The sequence below is a fragment of the Monomorium pharaonis genome, chromosome 9, assembly GCF_013373865.1.
Source record: "Monomorium pharaonis isolate MP-MQ-018 chromosome 9, ASM1337386v2, whole genome shotgun sequence".
NCBI lineage: Eukaryota > Metazoa > Arthropoda > Insecta > Hymenoptera > Formicidae > Monomorium > Monomorium pharaonis.
The window spans coordinates 6,059,840-6,079,162 of NC_050475.1; the positions used below are offsets into that span (position 1 = coordinate 6,059,840).

Genomic DNA, 19,323 nt, shown 5'->3' on the forward strand with positions numbered 1-19,323 from the left:
AATTATTGTTTCACTCTAATTTTAAAATATGCATTCTCGAACAAATTTGATGTAACACGCAAATATAAATTTTATTTAAAACTAAAAGTAAATTACATCTTTTTATTTAACCATTTAACCATGATGAAATAACAAGTTGTAGCGTATATTCATTTATTTTACTTTATATTTAATCATTATATTTAATTGTTATAACCAATTACAACTTTTCATTTAACCGTTCTCTCTCTTCTCCTCTACATTATTTTAATCAGTTAATTCATTCATTGATGCATCTAACCCAAACGGAAATTTCCCATTCACTTTAGTTAGACTCGAGAGCGGATATAGCATACAAGGATAACGTATATGTGGTGACTCACCAAATATGGGATTCCCACGATGCGTCGCCAGTCCGCCGAGAGTTAATACATGCGAGTGATCCGCCGTAACCACGAGGAGCGTTTCCGTGAGATCGACCTCTTTCATAACTGCCTCGACGGCTTCCTCCAACGCCAGCGTCTCATCCAGGGCGCGATAAGCGTTGTTGTAATGGTGAGCGTGGTCGATTCTTCCACCTGAAGTGAAACACCAACAGATCTCGCTCATGAGAGGCTCGTGAAATGCTACCATTTATTAAAGTTATCTTCGAATATTTCATAAGGGGTGACGCTACGTTTCGTCTTCCAAATTCGTTTGAAAATCTTCGCAGTTCCTAGCTATTTTTTGTGCTCTTATTAGACATCTATTTTCATATTACATAAAATTTATTAAAATACATCAACATCTATATAGTAAAACTTCTTTATCACAAATAATCTGTAAAAAATTAATTTTTCAAAGATAATTTCGTTAAAATAATCTGAAATTCTATAACACTATTAGTTCCAACATTTATTGTATTTATTTTAATAAAATTTTTAAGCTCTGCTATAATATTACGATTATGATTTTTTGTATCGATATCAAGTAAAACAATTTAATTTTACAGATTAAAGAACAAACGCTAGATTTGATCAAAGCGAATATACTGTAGCACCTACTAATATTTTTGCGTTTTGAGTTTCTATAGTTTATGCAAACCGTGTGTTGATTATTTGTCAGTCTTGAAACACAATCATAAACTGTACGTAATATTACAAATTAAATTGCTTGTCAATTTACTTCATGACATTATTCCAGTTTCAGTTTAGAACTGTTTCAAGACCGACAAATGATCGGCGCATATTTACATATGAATTGGAAATTGTAAAATTTACGCAAAAGTATTATTAGATACATATCAAAATCCGCTTTGACCATATATGGCAATTTTTTCTTTTCCGTGATATTCTCATTAATTAATTTCGATTTATTATTAATTTTAAACTGTTATTATGCCTTTATCTGCGATAAGGGCGATCCTGTTTGTCTACACAAGAAGAGGAGTATATTCGAGTTTGCGTTTTGTTTACTTCCTCGTTCTCGTCTGTACAATGTTTGTCATTTGATAGCTTCATTAATAGTTCTCAATTGGATTTTAATCAATGGTGTCAATCATGGATGAGACGTTGTTCGTTGCTCCATACAGTTACGCTCTGCATGAGAGCAGCGGTTCCTGTTATCGCATTAACAAAGTTACATAAATGGACTTAACTCGATCATCGTGATAATTCTATTACGGCAAAATGGCGGCGTGGCTGCACACGCGAATGTTCACGCCGTAATAGCAATGATCAAAAAACAGTTGCAAAAAATTTCACAAAAAGGGAGTGTCAACGCAATACAATTTAATTGTTATAAATAACAAAAAAAGTTCAAAAAAAGAACAGTGCAACGCAATGCACCCAAATTTGAACTCCATCTCGTTGAAAAGCCATATAAAATTTGATTATTAAATAACTAGTTTATCAAGTGTTGTATGAAAATGTATAAAGCTATTTATTTAAATAAAGCATTAAAAATGTATAGGAACAATTTATATATTTAATAATAACCGTTCAATGGAGAATTTCAATCGGTTGCAGCAAAATTATATGCAAAATAATGGAATTTAAAGAAATTAGAGAAAACAAATGAAATGAAACTAATACAGAGATAACAGAATTACTTTACGCTACAGTCACCCTTCAATTATTTATACTCATTACGTGTACAAAGTTACGTATGTAATATAAATTTGGTCGTTCCTGTTTCGATTCACACAAATACGAGCCAGTGCATCGAGTGCACTTGCGGTTCTGTCCACTGTTATACGAAATAATAATTCCTCCAGCTATTCCTCCAGCTATCCTTTGATTTATTAAATACCATTATAATATTCTGCCGCTTCTATACATATTCCATAATATTCCATAATCAACTTGTAAAATAGAGAGTATCATCAACTGTTTCTGAATGTAGTAATAATAATGTTTACATATTAGCTACTAATATTTTTTTAAGGAAAAATAAATTGTCGTTTTAGTTCAAGTCCAAATAGTTAATACGATTATTATGATCATTGGTAATGATGCCTAAGTTTTCAATGGTGCTTTGGTGGTAACAGACATTAAAATGTTTTAGAACATTTGTAAAAAAATACTTTACTACAAAATTTTATCATATGTAGTTTAATTAACATAAGTAATTAGATAACAATACAAAGTAAAAGCGCACAATTCAATTGATTTATCAATGAAGAACATATTCTTAATTTAATCGTATTGTACATTATTTTTATTATTACACTGAGAAAAAAAAATTGCTAGATACAACTAAATATTTCTTTGAATAGTGCTAATAACATATTTTATAGAAAATCAATAATATTTATTTCAAACAAATAATATTTTCTAAATTATAGAAAACTAGTACTTGTTTTAAATAAATATTATTGATTTTCTATAAAATATGTTATTAGCACAATTCAAAGAAATATTTATATAAATCTAGTTTTTATTCTCAGTGTATATGTTTATGATAATAAGAATTTTACTGTACTACGATAAAACTACATACAAACTTGCTGGGCGACAATGACAAGTTAAATGAGTTTCTAATTTCAGCGATAAAATTAATTTATTAATTAATGAAAATTGCGCAAGAAATTATGTTTCTGTAAGATTCCGTCTACATTAGATGTATTAAGCCTTAAAGCCGTAAGAAATTGAACAATTACAATAGAATATGAGAAAAACCGGTCAATTTCTTACGATATAAAGCTTATCATATCTATTGTAAACTAATCATAAGAAATAAAATTGCGTTTAGAAGATAAACCATTTACGAGAAAGAATATTTTATAATTATAATATCTCCCCAAAATTTACATCTCTCAAAAGAAAATTTACAGTAAAAAATTGCAAAACATGCACGTTGGATAGCGCAACTTCTCCTTCTCGTTACGTAAAAAGTTAGCAGCTAGTTATGTTTCTTCGCAATATCTCAACGCGTGCGCTTGGTTCTCAACATGACCGATCGTGCAATGCAAAAAGGTACGATCACCGACGGTATTACGTCGGTTTTACAATCATTAAGAGCGTCGTCGATAAAAATAGCCATAAAAAACCCACGAGATAAACTATATCGCGACCGGCGTTCAATTGCCGGGCGATGCTTAAGAACTTGCACCGCTGGCACATCACGAGCGAGTAGCATCGATCCACTCGTTACGCGCGTATCGTTCACGTGCAACTGCAGACTTGCTCGATCGAGGTCCGACCGGCTCTTATCCGATTCAGCTGTGCACTGCTAGAACAAGAACCGGCTTTATTATAGATATCATCCTAAGGGTTCATCTGGTATAACGTCACGTTTTAGATAAACTTAGTTAATCATCCGTTGCATTAGAGTCTCGTTCGAATCTACTTAACTCGGAAGCAATGTATATAAATATATATTTTTTGTAAATTTTGTAATAAATTTTGCACTTAGAATAATAAATTTTGTAAATTAAGGCTAGAAATAATTTCAAAATAATTTAATCGTCAAATTTAATACATACTATGAGCATCTTAAAAAATTGTAAAAAATTGTTTGCAAAAAATTTGTCTAATTTTAAAGTAAAATTTAATTAACTAAATTTTTTTTAATTTACAACTTTTTATTTCCAATGTGTATTTTGATACAGACTTAACATTTGACACTATAACAGTCAAAGAATTGACGGAATTTGACGATATAAATTATAAAGAAAAATTAATACGGCGAAAAAAATTATCAATTCGTGTATAAACGTGAAATTCTTTGAAATTTTCAACTTTCTTTGTTGAGAAAGATAAATCGAAAAGAATAAAAATATTATAATTTGTTCATAATCCATGGGTTCTTTTAATTTAGTTTCTTTTAATTAAAATATCCTCTTCTTGATTAAAACTTTGCTATTTGGATATAATAATGCAGAGTTCGAAATTTCTAGTTTATTCGTTGGACAATTGGTAATAAAATAACATTTTTGCATAAACCTTGAATGTACAACATCCCTTTGCGCTGCACACCGTAAATAACAAAGTAGCTTCGGTACAAAAGGATCGAAAATAGCTATTAGAACCGAGCACGCGGACTTCTCAATGCCCGACTGTATGTCGCAAATTGTTGCTTTCGTAGGATTGCCTATTCCATCTGGCAAGCAACGTGGAATCGTCACAAAATAAAAAACACCGAAATGTCACTGGAGAAATAAAACATCACTAAAAACAAAGCGTACCCGACAAACTGCGAACTACAAGAACGGCAACGAGGTAGAATACAGTCGCTGTTAGCCTTCACTGAAGCGCGATTAAAGCACAAACAATCGATAGGGCGTTCCAACATTGCCGTAATAAAGCGGAAACCGGCCTTGATTTCGATTCTATCTTTATGCCGTACACTCGAAACAGTCGCGATTAGGGCATAAAACAACTGGGAAATGTTAGGAATATATAGGCACATAATTGGGAAAGTTACATTTTAAAAATAACTCATTATTTACTAGTTTTCAAAAGTAACTCGTTACCATTATGTTTTTGTTACAGTTTTAATGCTAAAAGAAAATCAAATTAAACATAAAATTTACTTTTCCAATGTTTATATTATAAAATATCCCCCCAAAAATTATTTTTTATATTAAATTCGAAAGATTATCTGATGAATCTTAAGAAGAAAGGATTTTAAAGTATTTAAAATGCAAATTAAAATATTTTGATTCTAAATAAATTTATAAATGCAAACATTTATTTTTTTTGGCACCCTTCATTTTCCGTTTAAAAATTTTAACATGATATTTCCAATAATTTGAAATAATTCTTCCTTTAATCATTACATTTATTAAAAAAGAAAAGTAATATCGTTATCACTGTTATTTAAAAAAGTAAGTATAATAGTAAGCATAATGATAATAAAAACAACGATACAAGTAATGCATTACTTCCTAATCCTGGAAATAGAAAAAAGTATCTTTGGTTCGCTTTATCTCTTTATCCCATTATGAATGTTACGATATATTATTTCATAATATTCTGTAACTAGAATAAAACATATGCAGTTGGTCGTTTTATGTAAAAAAAACATTTTCAAAATATTTTTTCTGATAAATTCATTGACGAAGCCGTGAATTTTCTTTGGCAAATATTATTTCTTGTAAAAAGTTTTTGTTTGCTTGAGCTTGGCGGATTTCATGATAATTTCTATTAAAGTAAATAAAAAACGTAACGCTTATTACTTAACGGCGTAAATATAATTTATTATTATTTCCATTACAACGGCTGCGACACACACACACACACACACACACACACACACACACACACACACACACACACACACACACACACACACGAGAAGAAACGGTTATTTCTTCGCATAAATGTTCGACGGTCTTGATCATTCTAGAATTGAACTCTCGATTGCCGCTATTCGATACAATGCGCGCTATCTTAGTGATGACAGTTGGCGAACAGTTCGGCGAACAGTTACTGCACTTCGATTAAGATGACTGCTTATTACAAGTTATGATTATTACGAGCTCTTCTCTATCTCTGATTGTACTAGTTTCCCGTAATGGCCACTTAGGTGGCAACAATAGAGACAGAACTTATGCCGAGAACAATACGAAAGCTAAAATTTAAAAAATCTGCATTTACATGGTAAATAATCATAAAATCATCATAGGTATAAATATGAATCTGTTATTAGAAAATATTGCTTTATAAGTTTACACGTAAATTCTTAATTCGCGTGCTTCGTTTGTGCAGAAAATCTATTTTTATGCCTTTCGAAAAGATCTTTTAATTAATTTATACCCTGAAGGATTTGATTTCTCTTAATATTTGAGTTTCTCTAATATAATTTCCTTATGATTTTAACGTTCGATTCATCAAACTTTGTTAACGATTGCAAAATTTACAGTGCAAACGCATCCCAAATTTCACTTCTATTTTCAGGATTGTCTAAATAAAGGCTTTTAGTTATCGGAATGGTCATTCGAAGATTTGTGGAAAGCTCAATAGCGGAAAAAGGCTAGAAATAGATCTTCAATCGCTTACTCCGTTTACGAACTTTAGATTTTAATCCGAACGGACAGTGAGTCGTCTGTTCGACAAATTATGTTCGTGTCGTTAATTTTAGGAAACCGTTTTATAGGGACTATCGAGTCCCTGCTGGTTTAGTGGCCCGTATCTACTTCTCTACATTGCGACTGGCTTCCTAACTAAAACTCAAAGTAAATACCATGGCGCTGCAATGGCACTTACTGCGAAATTAGTTCTGCTGTTTTTCAACGAGTAAATGTGTAAGAGGATTAAATAATAAATTAAAAAATGAACGATTAAACGATTTGAGCTTCGGATAGTACGGCCGTTAATAATTACACTCACAGAAAAGGATATTTGATTCAAATAAATAATTATTTGAATAGTACTAGTAACAAATTTTATAAAAAATAAATATTTATGTCAAATAAGTAATATTTTCTACAATTTAGAAAATGTTATTACGTAAGTTATGTTATTCATATGTTTGATAAACATGTATGATAAAGATAATACTAGTAAATTGCATACCGAGAAATATTCTATAATTTGCAATTAATTAATGTCGGCACATCATATATCTAGCAATATTGATATAAATGGAAATATCGATATTAATGAAATAAATATTAAATTTCACGTTTCAACTGACATTAGATACGTTACTTTATTGTTATTATTACTTTAACACAAATTTTATTTTATCAAAGTTGGAAAGTAACGCGTTACTTGTAGCGCATATTATTGTTACTGTTATTGTTACTTCTTTTTTTTTACTTTATAAATATACATACAACACATGCATAGAGAGATCACATTGCGATTATTTATAATCACTATAGATTTCGCATTTAAACTAATCAAACAGCGGACATAGATAATTGAATGCCACTAAAGAAAAAGATTATCAAAAAATTTTATAAAACAAACAGTAACAAAGAAATAACAGTAATGATAATGCGTTATACTTCTATAAAATAACGTTTCTAAATCCTAAATATAATTATTTTTTTGTTTCTTTTCAATTATTTAAATTCAAATAAGCGGATATAAAAGCTCACAGTATACATAGCCACAAAACTTCTTTATCTAATCATGACCCCTTTGTCTGATTTTCCTGTTTTTAATATTACCGTCACATTATTGCTGTTAAATGCAGGAAGAGTGTTTTCTCACTGGATTAAGAACAATGATAAGACAGTAAACTTAGCGATGTCGCTTTTTTTTAAGCAACATAGACCAAACGTTAATTCGTAATGATGACTATCCATCATTGAACCATTTTATTATTATAAAAGATACGAAATTAACCTGGACATACTTTCCCGCTCCATTTTAATCTTACGTGGATAATTTTTATTGTTGTCTCGTATATAAAAATATATTTATATAAAAATAATACCAGAGAGATAAAAACTAAATTTATGTTTATGGCATTAAATGCTTGTAAAATACTTTAATAAATCTCATAACACAAAAAAACTTAACGTAAGCATTTAACAAAACAAAAATCTGTTTTCTTTGAATCTTAGAAACATACATATAAGACATAACTAATAGTCATCAATAGTCACCATTATTTTGTACGGAAAGTACATACAGACACTTGAGTCTTGCTACGAACGCTAACCTTGCTGTTCCTTTCATAAGAAATTCATGGGCGACATTTCAGCCACTTGGATCACAAAAATATGGATTCAAGGGGCAATAAAGATATTTTATTGCGCGGTAATAATACATGTTCTTATTCGTTCAATGACGCAAAGCCTCGAGGATGAAGGAGATTATGTGGTGGAATAACGCGTGAGCTCTAAGCATCGTAAGCGGGTTTCGTTTTTCTGCGATAAATTCTATGCGGGAACGTGAGTACATGTATCAGAAGAAAGGAATGATATCTTGACTTTCAAGCAGTGCTGTTCATAGTTTATTTTTATTTAAAAAAAAATAATAAATAATTTTATAAGCATCATACATCTTTATCCTCTTATCAAAACCTTGAAAAAAAAATCACAAACAATTTCATTATTAATTAATTATAAAATTTTAATTAGTATAAATATATATGTAAGTTATTCAGAGAGATCACGATTAAAACATATTGTGTTTAATTAAAACAAAAGAATTAAATATCCAAAAGTAATAAATATATAATCATTAATATTATGGTTTTATATTTATTCGGCTATTTTTTATAATTATTCTGATATCTCCACTTTAATTCCGATCAAGAATTATGACTATCATGCTTTCTAATAAAGATTTCTAATGATTCTAACCGTGTTAAAATAGCCGTCACTCCTATAAGACATATCACTGGCAGCATCCACCGAGTCGCGACGTGTGCAACGTTCAGAATTAATATTCAGATGACCCATTTAGCTTCCGAGCTTGACATTCCCTACCCTACCCAAAACCTGACCGCGTAACTATGCATCAGAGAATGTGACGTGTAAACACATCCATCGGCTACTGAAACTCAGCCGACAGCGGCCCGACGTGCAAACGAGCCTCAAGTCGACTTGAGGTTTATCTCGGATAAGGGCTTAACAGGAAGTCTGGACGTTATGCGTTTATCTTTGCGGACGACTGACGAGAAAATACGACTTCCGGCCCAGATTCGTTATTGCTTCCCGGATAATCAATACTAAAACTGTATGGAATCTACGCAAAAATAATGGTAAAAAAACACAGATTTTCACAGAAAAAAAAGCTTTCAAAGCGAGATCTCTGAGATTATTTATTCAATCTTTCTCTCTCGCTCTCGCTCTCTATCTGTTTATTTATCCATCTATCTATCTCTTTGTATAAGAAAAAAATATTTTCTCTTAAATTTATGTTGTAATGTTATTTATTTATTGTTTTATGATTTATTGCACCGCCAAAAGTATCATGGGAAAATATTATTCTCTAGTACAGATTGAATATAATTTCATCGTAAATTGAAAAAATACAGTTCAAACAATGCTAATGAAAAACTCGTAATCATAAAAACATAAAGAGCATCAAATAATCATCGATGAAGTATTATTATTATTATGCAGTAAAATCTTTATTGCTGCTTGAAACCATATTTTCGCAGTCCAAGGAATCGGTGCATCAGATTAACGCATTTACCGCGCTCGAAGAGACGCTCTCGTACCTTCGATGATCTGTGAGCGGTAAATCGTGTCGAAATGTATTAAGGTGCTGCAAACTTTCCCAACTAGTAGCCGGGAGCAACAGTTGTCGCGCGCTGTGAAACTTTAGTCGCAGCATCGAGATCTCAATGCCGATTGAAAGCAAAACGAGGAAAACGCGACCGCGGAACGGGGACAAGTCCTCTGATGAAGTTTCCCTGGAAGTGCTTGAATGATTTCAAACTCGGCAATCAGCGTTACCACGGCGTACGATATTTTCGCGCATGTTGCTTAGACGGCTCAACCTGATTCCGAGATAACATATTACGGTAACGTATGATATATGGAATAAACATATCACATGTGTGCCAATATTCTAGAGATGCTCCAATTTTCAATTTAGCATGAGCGACAACTATGAGACTCTCATATATTATATATTTTCCGCAACAAACATTTAATTTTATGTAAATAACAAGTGCACACAATTTAAAACATACTAAAACGTATTGCAAAGCTGCTGATTCTCTAAGTATAAGAATAAATTATGTCGAAAAGTGTTTATGGGTACGTAAAGTGTCTACGTTAAATCAGAAATCAAATGCACCGTGGTTATACATATATGTGTTCTCTTTGTTTGCAATTTTACGAATATTTTATCTACAATATATTACTGTATATTTCAAGTACACAATAAAAATCCACATACAGAACTGCAGACAAAGAATATTTATAACTTGAAAAGAAAGAGTTCTTTTATTCACGACTATGTGACCCTCTTCAAAATGAGAAAAATATACAAATGTGTGAAAAATATGGAAAAGAATATGTTTTCTTAGTTGAATTTATTTCAGAGATAATTTGCGACCTTATGCAGATGTTATTAAATAACTGCAAAATTGATTATTATAAAAAATTAATCGGAAAAAAGGAAACTGCTGTAACACATGAGATTACGTTTAAACATGTTTTTCTTTTGTATTATTATATTACTGATTATGTTCTAATTAACAAAATCTCCATTTACAAATAAACTTGTTTTGTATGAGTTTATCTAACACATAATCAACCTACCACTTTTCATTAATCAATATAACGCGTGAAAAATGTATTGCACAGTGGTGCACTGTAGGTTAAAATGTAAACAAGATCCTTAATGAAACGCTATTTTATTTGTATTACAATCGCGCTGAAGTGACGGCCTATTTTTGTGTAAACATGTGCAACATTTCGCATATCAAAGAAAAGAGAAAACATCTTGTACCAAAAAATGTATACACATGATGTAATTCAACTGTATTCAACTCTAATCTTTTTATTATCATTAGTCTGCATAATTTTATAACTTTATAAAAAAAAATTTAAAAAAACTAACTGATAAATTAAAAAGTTTTCACAGAAATTTAACCAAAGTAAAAGAAATAATTGCTTTAAAAGAAATCGACTTTGTCAGATAATTAACTACAATTCGGAATTGGTAAATACAAAATAAGTTTAAAATTCAAAACAAAATTTATTTGAAAATAATACAAATTTAATATAAAAATATATAAATTTTATAACATAAGAATTCCCCTATCAGTACATTTTTAACTTAACAATTGAATAGCCTTTCAAGTGCATTAGAGAAAATTATTTACGATAAGAAGCTAATTATGTAAATGTTCGCCTTATTTATCGTTTTAGCTGCACGTATTAAATCTCTCATGCAAATCTTTTACATAGGAAAAGACGCACAAAATACTGGTAATAATGATGAAATTATATATTGATCTGCGGTCTAAAAAAAAGTAGTCCGTTAAAGTTTCTCACATTAATTTTCAATATATATAAACTATATAAACAATATAAACTTTATGAAATATGCAAACCTATATATTTTTTAGATTCACATATATAAATATGTTACTTTTATATAAAATTCTGAAATTGATAATATCCGTAAAAGCATATCATGTTCTCGTTCAAATTTTATTAAACATAATATGCATTATATTAAACAAAATATAATATTGATAATAATGTAAAATTAATTATGAAATTAATGATGTTTTTGACCAGGCAAAATCGAGTTAGGTTAAGTCATCTCAGGTTCTTATTCTTCTAGAACTGGCCAATCACAGTTATTCCATTCTTCAGAAGAATGGCTGTGATTGGCTTTATGACGTCATTAATCGCTCCCGGAACGATTAACCCAAGACTAGTCAAAAATACTTGAAAATTAAATTATCATCCGTCGTATGTATATTAATAACTTTTTTAAGTATGTAATCTATTTAATAACTAGAGTAAACACAAAACTATCTGTTCAAATTAACTTTTATGAAAATTAAAAATGTAATATTTTCCTATAAATTCTTTTAGCGCAACTTATTTCAATATCCAACTTCATGCAACAACATATGGAACTTACGAACAATATAAATTTTACTTTATTTAAAACATCTGCATTTTAATGTATTTTTTCTGCAGTGAATCATGCATTTTCTGCAGTAAAGCTTTATAAATATCTCGTACATTTGTGTAATACGTCAGCCCTTTAGTGACGATAACACACGTACTATCTACCTGGAAAGTGTTAATCAAATTGTTGCAATCTCCAAATGCACACAGATAGCTACTTCGCGAAGTAGCTTCAGCGCGAAGTTTCCGAACTCATTTATATGTATGCACATGCAAGAAAACTAAAGTTCCAATCTGGCAACAAAGATACGTTACAGATTAACGGATATAGAGTGCCATTTATAAAATTGTTGAACTGTATTGATTTCAGTAATTTTTTAATATAATGTAGAAATTCCAATTATATTGACAAATAAGAAAAAATAATAAATTCAATAAAATACAGAATGTTAACTAAATTTTCATATAAAAAACATTTTTCCTTATTCTTTTTTCGGTAAAACTATCACATATTCGTAACGTTACGTGTAACTAACATATTACACAAATGGAAATCAAATTTGCGAAAGGTATAAGTAGTTTAAACTAAAAAGCATCTACAATGGTAAATTAGAATCTGAATATCAATTACGTTTAATGCCGAATAAATTTAAACTTGACCACAACATATTAAAATCAATACATTATTTCAATAGCAAATTAAATTTTGTACTATTAATTTCAAAAGTACAAAAATAAGAAATACAATTTTAACTGAAAACCCAATGTCAAAATTTAAGCTGAAGAAAGAGAAATGTTTTGTTTTTATTTTAATTTTGATTTAAAAATCCACTTTGTACAAAAACATCCACAAATAGTCATATAATTCCGGATAAAGTGGTCCATACTTTGACTTTGATATCCATCGTTTATTCGTGCATTTATTCATGATTCACTTCCATTATAAATCGTGCGCTATTTGTCATCTTCGACACATCAATAGTTTTTCAAAATCCCCGAAACAACTCTCGTACGCGTTCTCGATTTACAGAATCAAATAATCCGAATACGTAGAAAATGATTTATCATAATGCACGCACTCGACGCTCGTATATAACTGCACTATATTGTATTGCTGACTAAATCGAAATTTGGAATGTGCATAAAAGCGCGTCGTTTTCACACATCGGATAACCGCATTGAATTGCAAATGCTTTTTTTCCTCCGCACGTCATTTATTGCTTTTTTTTTTAATCTCTCTGCCATTTCGCACCTACATGAAACCGTGCCCCTACTTGCGACGTTAGATCGATGGAACAACCTGGGGTTCCCTGTCATCATGAATTTTGATGTTACCGCACATTCATCGATCATCATCATTCATCTTCATCCGTATAAATTATTTATTTTGTCACAGACAGGTTAGAAACTAATTAATTCTTATGTTCTCATTCGATTTTCTGTGTCATATTAGGTACATTAATCACGCATTATTATTTTCATAATGGATGATAATTGCTTCTTTATAAATTTCAATGTATTAGAAATAAAATAAAATAAAATAGAAATTTTAAGAAAAATTCGAGTAAAATTTGAATAGATTTTTCACTGAATTATACTCTTAGCAAAAATTCAAAGTGTGTCACACGGCTTACTTTTTAAGAAATATCGATCTACTAGAAGTACAATACTTTAATTCATTAGGGACACTGTGTATGTATATGCACAGAATGTAAATAAGGAAATTAATCTTCTGATTTGTACACACATCGGAAACCATAACCGCATTGAAGCGGACTAAGGAAGTGATAAACTCCTATAAAAGCCTGAAAGCAAAACGAACATAATACTTCTTCGATAAATGTGAATTTGTGTGTATCGAGATTTTATGGCTTTTGACCGCACTTTAAATAATTTAAAATAATGATAAATGCAATGTAAAACTGCAAACAAATCCTCTCAATTAATTATTAATTATCAGGCAACAGAATAACTAAAAGAGATAATATTGTAAGACATTTTCAAGTTTTAAATACAAAATTATTGTTGCAAGATATCTCCTCTCGAGAATTGCGAATTTTGTATTTAGGAACGGTCATGTGAATAGGTCGTCGCGTGTGTAAAGGCCACAACTCTCATTTCTCAAACCGACTCGCAGTGTTGATATCTCACTGGAGATGTATTTCGCGACTGTTACTCCTTTCGTCGCTGCGAACAAAGTTGTAAGTGGCTCTTTCTCTCTGATGTCGTAACTTCTGACTTACCCTCCACGAAGAGGAAGTATCCCTCGGGATTGTTCGCCAGTATCCGAAGCGCCTTAATCGCCATCTCGGCCAGAGAAGGATCGCCGGTGTCGTTCGTGTTCCGGTCGACGTCGAAGTCCATGTGAGAATAGGCGAAGAGACCTACGACGAAAGAAGATAAATCGCGACAAATAATCGGATCGTGTTACGCGGAAACAAGTTTGTAACCTTATGGACAAATGTGAGGAAATACGAAGCACATAAAAACCAGAATGTCGCACAAAATGTAAGTAACTAAAAATACGTAAGAAACGAGAAGTAAAGAAAAGATCATTCTATAATTATAGGACTCGTAAAATATGTAGTAAATTTAAAAAATAAAAAGAAAAATTTTTTTTTTCTTATAATTGACGGTATTAAAATTATAAGTGTGCGTGTACACACGCGCGCGCGCGCGCACGCACGCACGCACGCACACACACACACACACACACACACACACACACACACACACACACACACACACACACACACACACACACACACACACACACACACACACATTATATATATATGTGTATGCATGTATACTCGTTTAGACTACGTTATCATGCTTTTCGCAAAATGCTATGCTACGCAGCCACTATTGCTAGCTGTTATTAATGATTGTACCTGTACAATGTAACAGTGTTACATGTAACGGTGACTCAAATTTCACTGTATTGATCAACAGGTAACACTATCTTATTAGCTAGATACACAGAGAAATCATCAATAGCAATCGATAGGCACGTTGGGTAATCTCGTATACCGAATGCTGAATGTCTAATAATTAATACACTGATTACGAAATTGACAACAGCGTGCAATTAATACAACATAGCAGCTAATCACATTATGCACACAATCTAAAGCACGAATAGCCGATGAGATTAAATTCTTATAAGTCATTGTAAAACTCATGCATTCTGCAAATTCAAAATCCATAACTTCATATATTTCTTTTAATGCAAATTAAACTGTTAGCTATAAAAATTACTGTACTAATTAAATTACTAGTACAATAAATGTTATTACAATTTTCTCTATTAAATTTAATGCAATAGTGTTATAGTGTGACAAAAAATTCAAATTAATTAAATAAGCAATAAACAAATTAAAATTAGATAGTGAAAAACAATAAATAAATATTTGAAATTTTTAGTTATGAAATTCTAACAAAACTAATGTTCCTAAAATTTGAGAATAATATATTAAGAACACATCTGTGAAAAAGATTTTATAAAGTCAATTTTATAAAATTTTCTGTATTTTTGTTTATTTCTAATAAATAAATGTAAAATAACACCAATTTATATACAAAAATCTATAAAAAATATATTTAAATTTACATATCTAGTTTAAATTAAATATAACATCTTTTTGTAATTTGATGTAATTTTTCTACAAATTAAACTTAATAGTGTGTACTACAATATTATGATAATAATTTTGCAAAACACAGACTTAAATTCAAAATAAGCTAATACAACATATTCCAACATAATGAGATTTCAACCTAATTAACTAATTATACATGTAACTTTGTTAGGAATATTCTGAATATAAATTATATTGTTTGCCAAATCACACAAATAGAGTAACTAAGAGATCATTCAGTAAACAAGACATAATTTTAATATTACAATATTGTAATATTACTAATTATTATAAAATTAATAATACTGTTGTAATATTCATTTAATAGTAAGTAAAAGTTGTTTAAAATATTTAAAAAAAAATAAATATTGACTATATTATTTAAAATTACAACGTGATCTATTTATTTAATAGTCTTAATTGCTTTTTTAATCTTATAATAAATAATTAACGTTAGATTTTCATATAATAATGTATCAATGGCTGACAAAATAATTTTAAATTCTACGTTAAATCTTAGAAAAATATAAATATATTAAAACTTATTATTAGTTACCTAACAATCGATTCACTCTTCGTGGATCTACTCTTTCAAATTGCTCTTTATTGGCAACATACTTTGCGGCTATGTTCCTCTTACGATGATTTCTGGACCACTCTTCAATGAGATTTCTACCGTCTAACCGCCTACCCTCCTTATCCGGCTCTTCAGGATCCAAAGTCACCTTCGGTACAAAATGGCGTCTACCACCACCAAGTATCACCTATATCCATTAAAATAAAAATAACGCGATTTTATTATATATGTATATATACAATATAATTTTTAATTTAATAAGGTTTGATAAAATTTCGATCGATATATAAATCTTTCCAAACTTCAAATACCTTGACAGAAAATTTTATTACCGGTTCGAATGAGTTAAAATAAAAGATATATATATATATATATCACATATTTCGGCTAAAAACTGTGTTTCAAGGCTGATGAATTTGTTAGAGCGCAATATATGCTGGATTACAAACGATTAATTATACACGCAAATCACGCAAACATCCAGTATTGGCTCGTAACGGCGATATTAAATATACATATACAACGAGTATATTTCTGACTTTCCGAATTTATTCGCTTTGTTTGATAAGATACTCTCCAGACACTTTCGAGAGATTTGAATTTTTACTAGAAAGGCCATGACTTTTTGATCTTTGATTCCATCTATCCATGACAAGACACGCAGAACAGACTTTAATGAGAAAGAAAGTTTTCTACAACTTTGCTGGGAAGGAACGTACCAATGAAATCACCCGCGGAGTTCTTTGCTTTTTGTTCAGACTTCGAAGTAAAGACTCTTTTTCAAAAAATAGCACATCACAAGTTATTCCGAAAAATAAGGATTAATTAATCCTGTCGCACTTGCAATTAATCTGTTTGTTAATATTTGTTAACATTTACAATACACTTTTTCTTTACGTTTTTGTTTGGCAAACGTTTGGTTACTCAATATTTTATTTAAAATACGGAACATGATGTGTCCTTTCAATTATAATCGATCTAGATTTCAAAATTATCCAATGAAAAAATTTCACAAAAAGATATCTTTAAATTATAAAAAGTTCAGGTTTTCTATTACATGAATAATACTTTTAGTTCGGATTAATAACCTATTCTCCGCACGTTTTTTTGTGCGAAACAAACGTCACATGATAAAAGATGTGAATAAACTGTGAGACATATGTTTTATGTCTATCGATACAAGATAGAAGGTGCAATAAAACGTGATAAAGGAGACGAACGAACCCCCCGATATGGGTTTTATGTCCACTCGTATGCAAAAACGAATCATAACTGTGAAAACCTCAATATGTCATCTGGCGAGTGTAATCGTATCAGACAGGCTTTACATCTTCAATCGTCGCACCTTTCAATTTGTCGCGGAACGGGCAAAAGATTTAAATACTTTATTTTTAAATTTTATCGCAATGTATTGAGAGTGGTAGTCATTTTGCACAAAATGCGCTTGTTCGTAAATAATCCCGTCGTCCAGTTTCTACATTGAAAAGATTCATAAATCGAAATTTTATCATATGGTTTGCAAAGACTCAAAGTAAAAAGTGATATCAATCAAATTATCGAAATAATGGCATTTATTAGAAAATCTTGCAAAACATTACGAAATAACCATATAATTTAATTTAGAATCGTAGAAATACACAAAATAGAAGTTAGATAGAAGTTAAATAGCAAGTTACATATCAAGATTAGACGTAGATTAATTAATTAATTTATTTGTTAACTAAAATAATATTGACTAAAAGTTTAAGAAAATAGATAATCACAATTAATGTAATTAATTAATCAAATTAATTGTCAAGCAATTTTGTATTAATAATTGATTAAATTTTCGCTCGACTAAAATAATCAATTGAAAATTAATGCTAATAAGCATAATCAGGATTGATTTAATTAATTAATGAAATAAATCACAGTTAATAAAAAATATTAATAATCGTTAATCCACAAATTAATTTTTAATCATATTTCAAAAATTATATTATTTGTGAATAATTGCAAATATAAAAAAATTGTTTATCATATCGAAAAAATCGACATTGATTTATTTTATGAATTATATCAATCAATTAGCTATCAATCAATGCTATAAATCAATAGCAATATAATTAACGATTAGTTTTTTATTCAACAGTAGTTAATTATTTTTAATCAATTTTAATCATAATTACAACAATTTGTTTTATTTATTTTATTGATTAAAGATTTAATTAATTAATGTCTAAGGTTTACTTCAAAACAATAAAAAAAAATTTAATCGCATTTTTTGAATACTGTAGTTCGCTAATTACTACACCTAGATAAACACAGCTATCGAAATCACGCAAATACGTAAGGTATAAAAAGTATCGAATATTCTCGCCACACACAAACGCCGGGATATTATTACGTACAGTGATGTTACAGCCGGGCTCGTCCTCGAGCAGCTGACGCGCGATGTCTTTGCAAGAGGTACGTGCAGCAGGTGGCACTTTGCCGTCGTCCTCCCAGTAACGGCTGGCCGCGTGTGCATAAAGAGCCGCCGGTGTCGCGTGTGTAACCCTGGTGGTTGTAACCAGCCCCGTCGATTTGCCTGCGATCAGAAAAATCGAATTGTCTTTTTACGGCGAATTTTTTTCCTTCTCTTCCCCCCCCCCTCTTTTTTTCTATCTCTTTATATCTCGATCTCTATCTCTTTCTCTCCCTCTCTTCTTTCCTCTTTTGTTCACCACTGGCAAAGTTGCCGGCGCGTACGTGCTTTCGTAAATCACCCCCTCGGATCCTCGCGGCCGTTCGTATTCGCATCCGACTTTATCGCATTTAACCGGGCCAAGCGCGCACCGTCACTGACGTAGACCCGGAAGACAAATTCCCCGAATAGCGACCCCCAGGCGAATCAGTACGATTTATACTTCATTGGAGGGCAAAGTGGATTTTAGAATGTCGAACCGAGCCGGGGGTAGAGCTGTGCGGGGATTATTACTGGCCGATGTATTATTCAAGGGAATCTTGAATGAACTGTATCGTAACCTAGCCGCAAAACGGTTACGCTAAACTCGCTCTTAAATATAAATACTCGATGAAAAGTTGAATCTTTCAAAATCCTGGGATTAATTTTTCCTCCGACGAATACTTAACGTTTTATGCGACCTTCGAGTACAATG

General features: G+C 30.7%; 1 protein-coding gene across 4 annotated transcripts in view; it reads right to left on the minus strand.

The window, feature by feature from the left end:
- The window catches only part of LOC105832228 (alkaline phosphatase), a 216,083-nt gene that overhangs the window by 52,259 nt on the left and 144,501 nt on the right, over positions 1-19,323 (minus strand). For all 4 annotated transcript variants that reach the window (XM_028193493.2, XM_036291922.1, XM_012672983.3 and 1 more), the window contains 4 exons: positions 18,574-18,752; positions 16,163-16,370; positions 14,209-14,349; positions 363-557 (listed from right to left, as the gene is read on the minus strand). In XM_028193493.2, the coding sequence (XP_028049294.1) occupies positions 363-557; positions 14,209-14,349; positions 16,163-16,370; positions 18,574-18,752 (723 nt within the window). The remainder of the gene's footprint in view (positions 1-362; positions 558-14,208; positions 14,350-16,162; positions 16,371-18,573; positions 18,753-19,323) is intronic.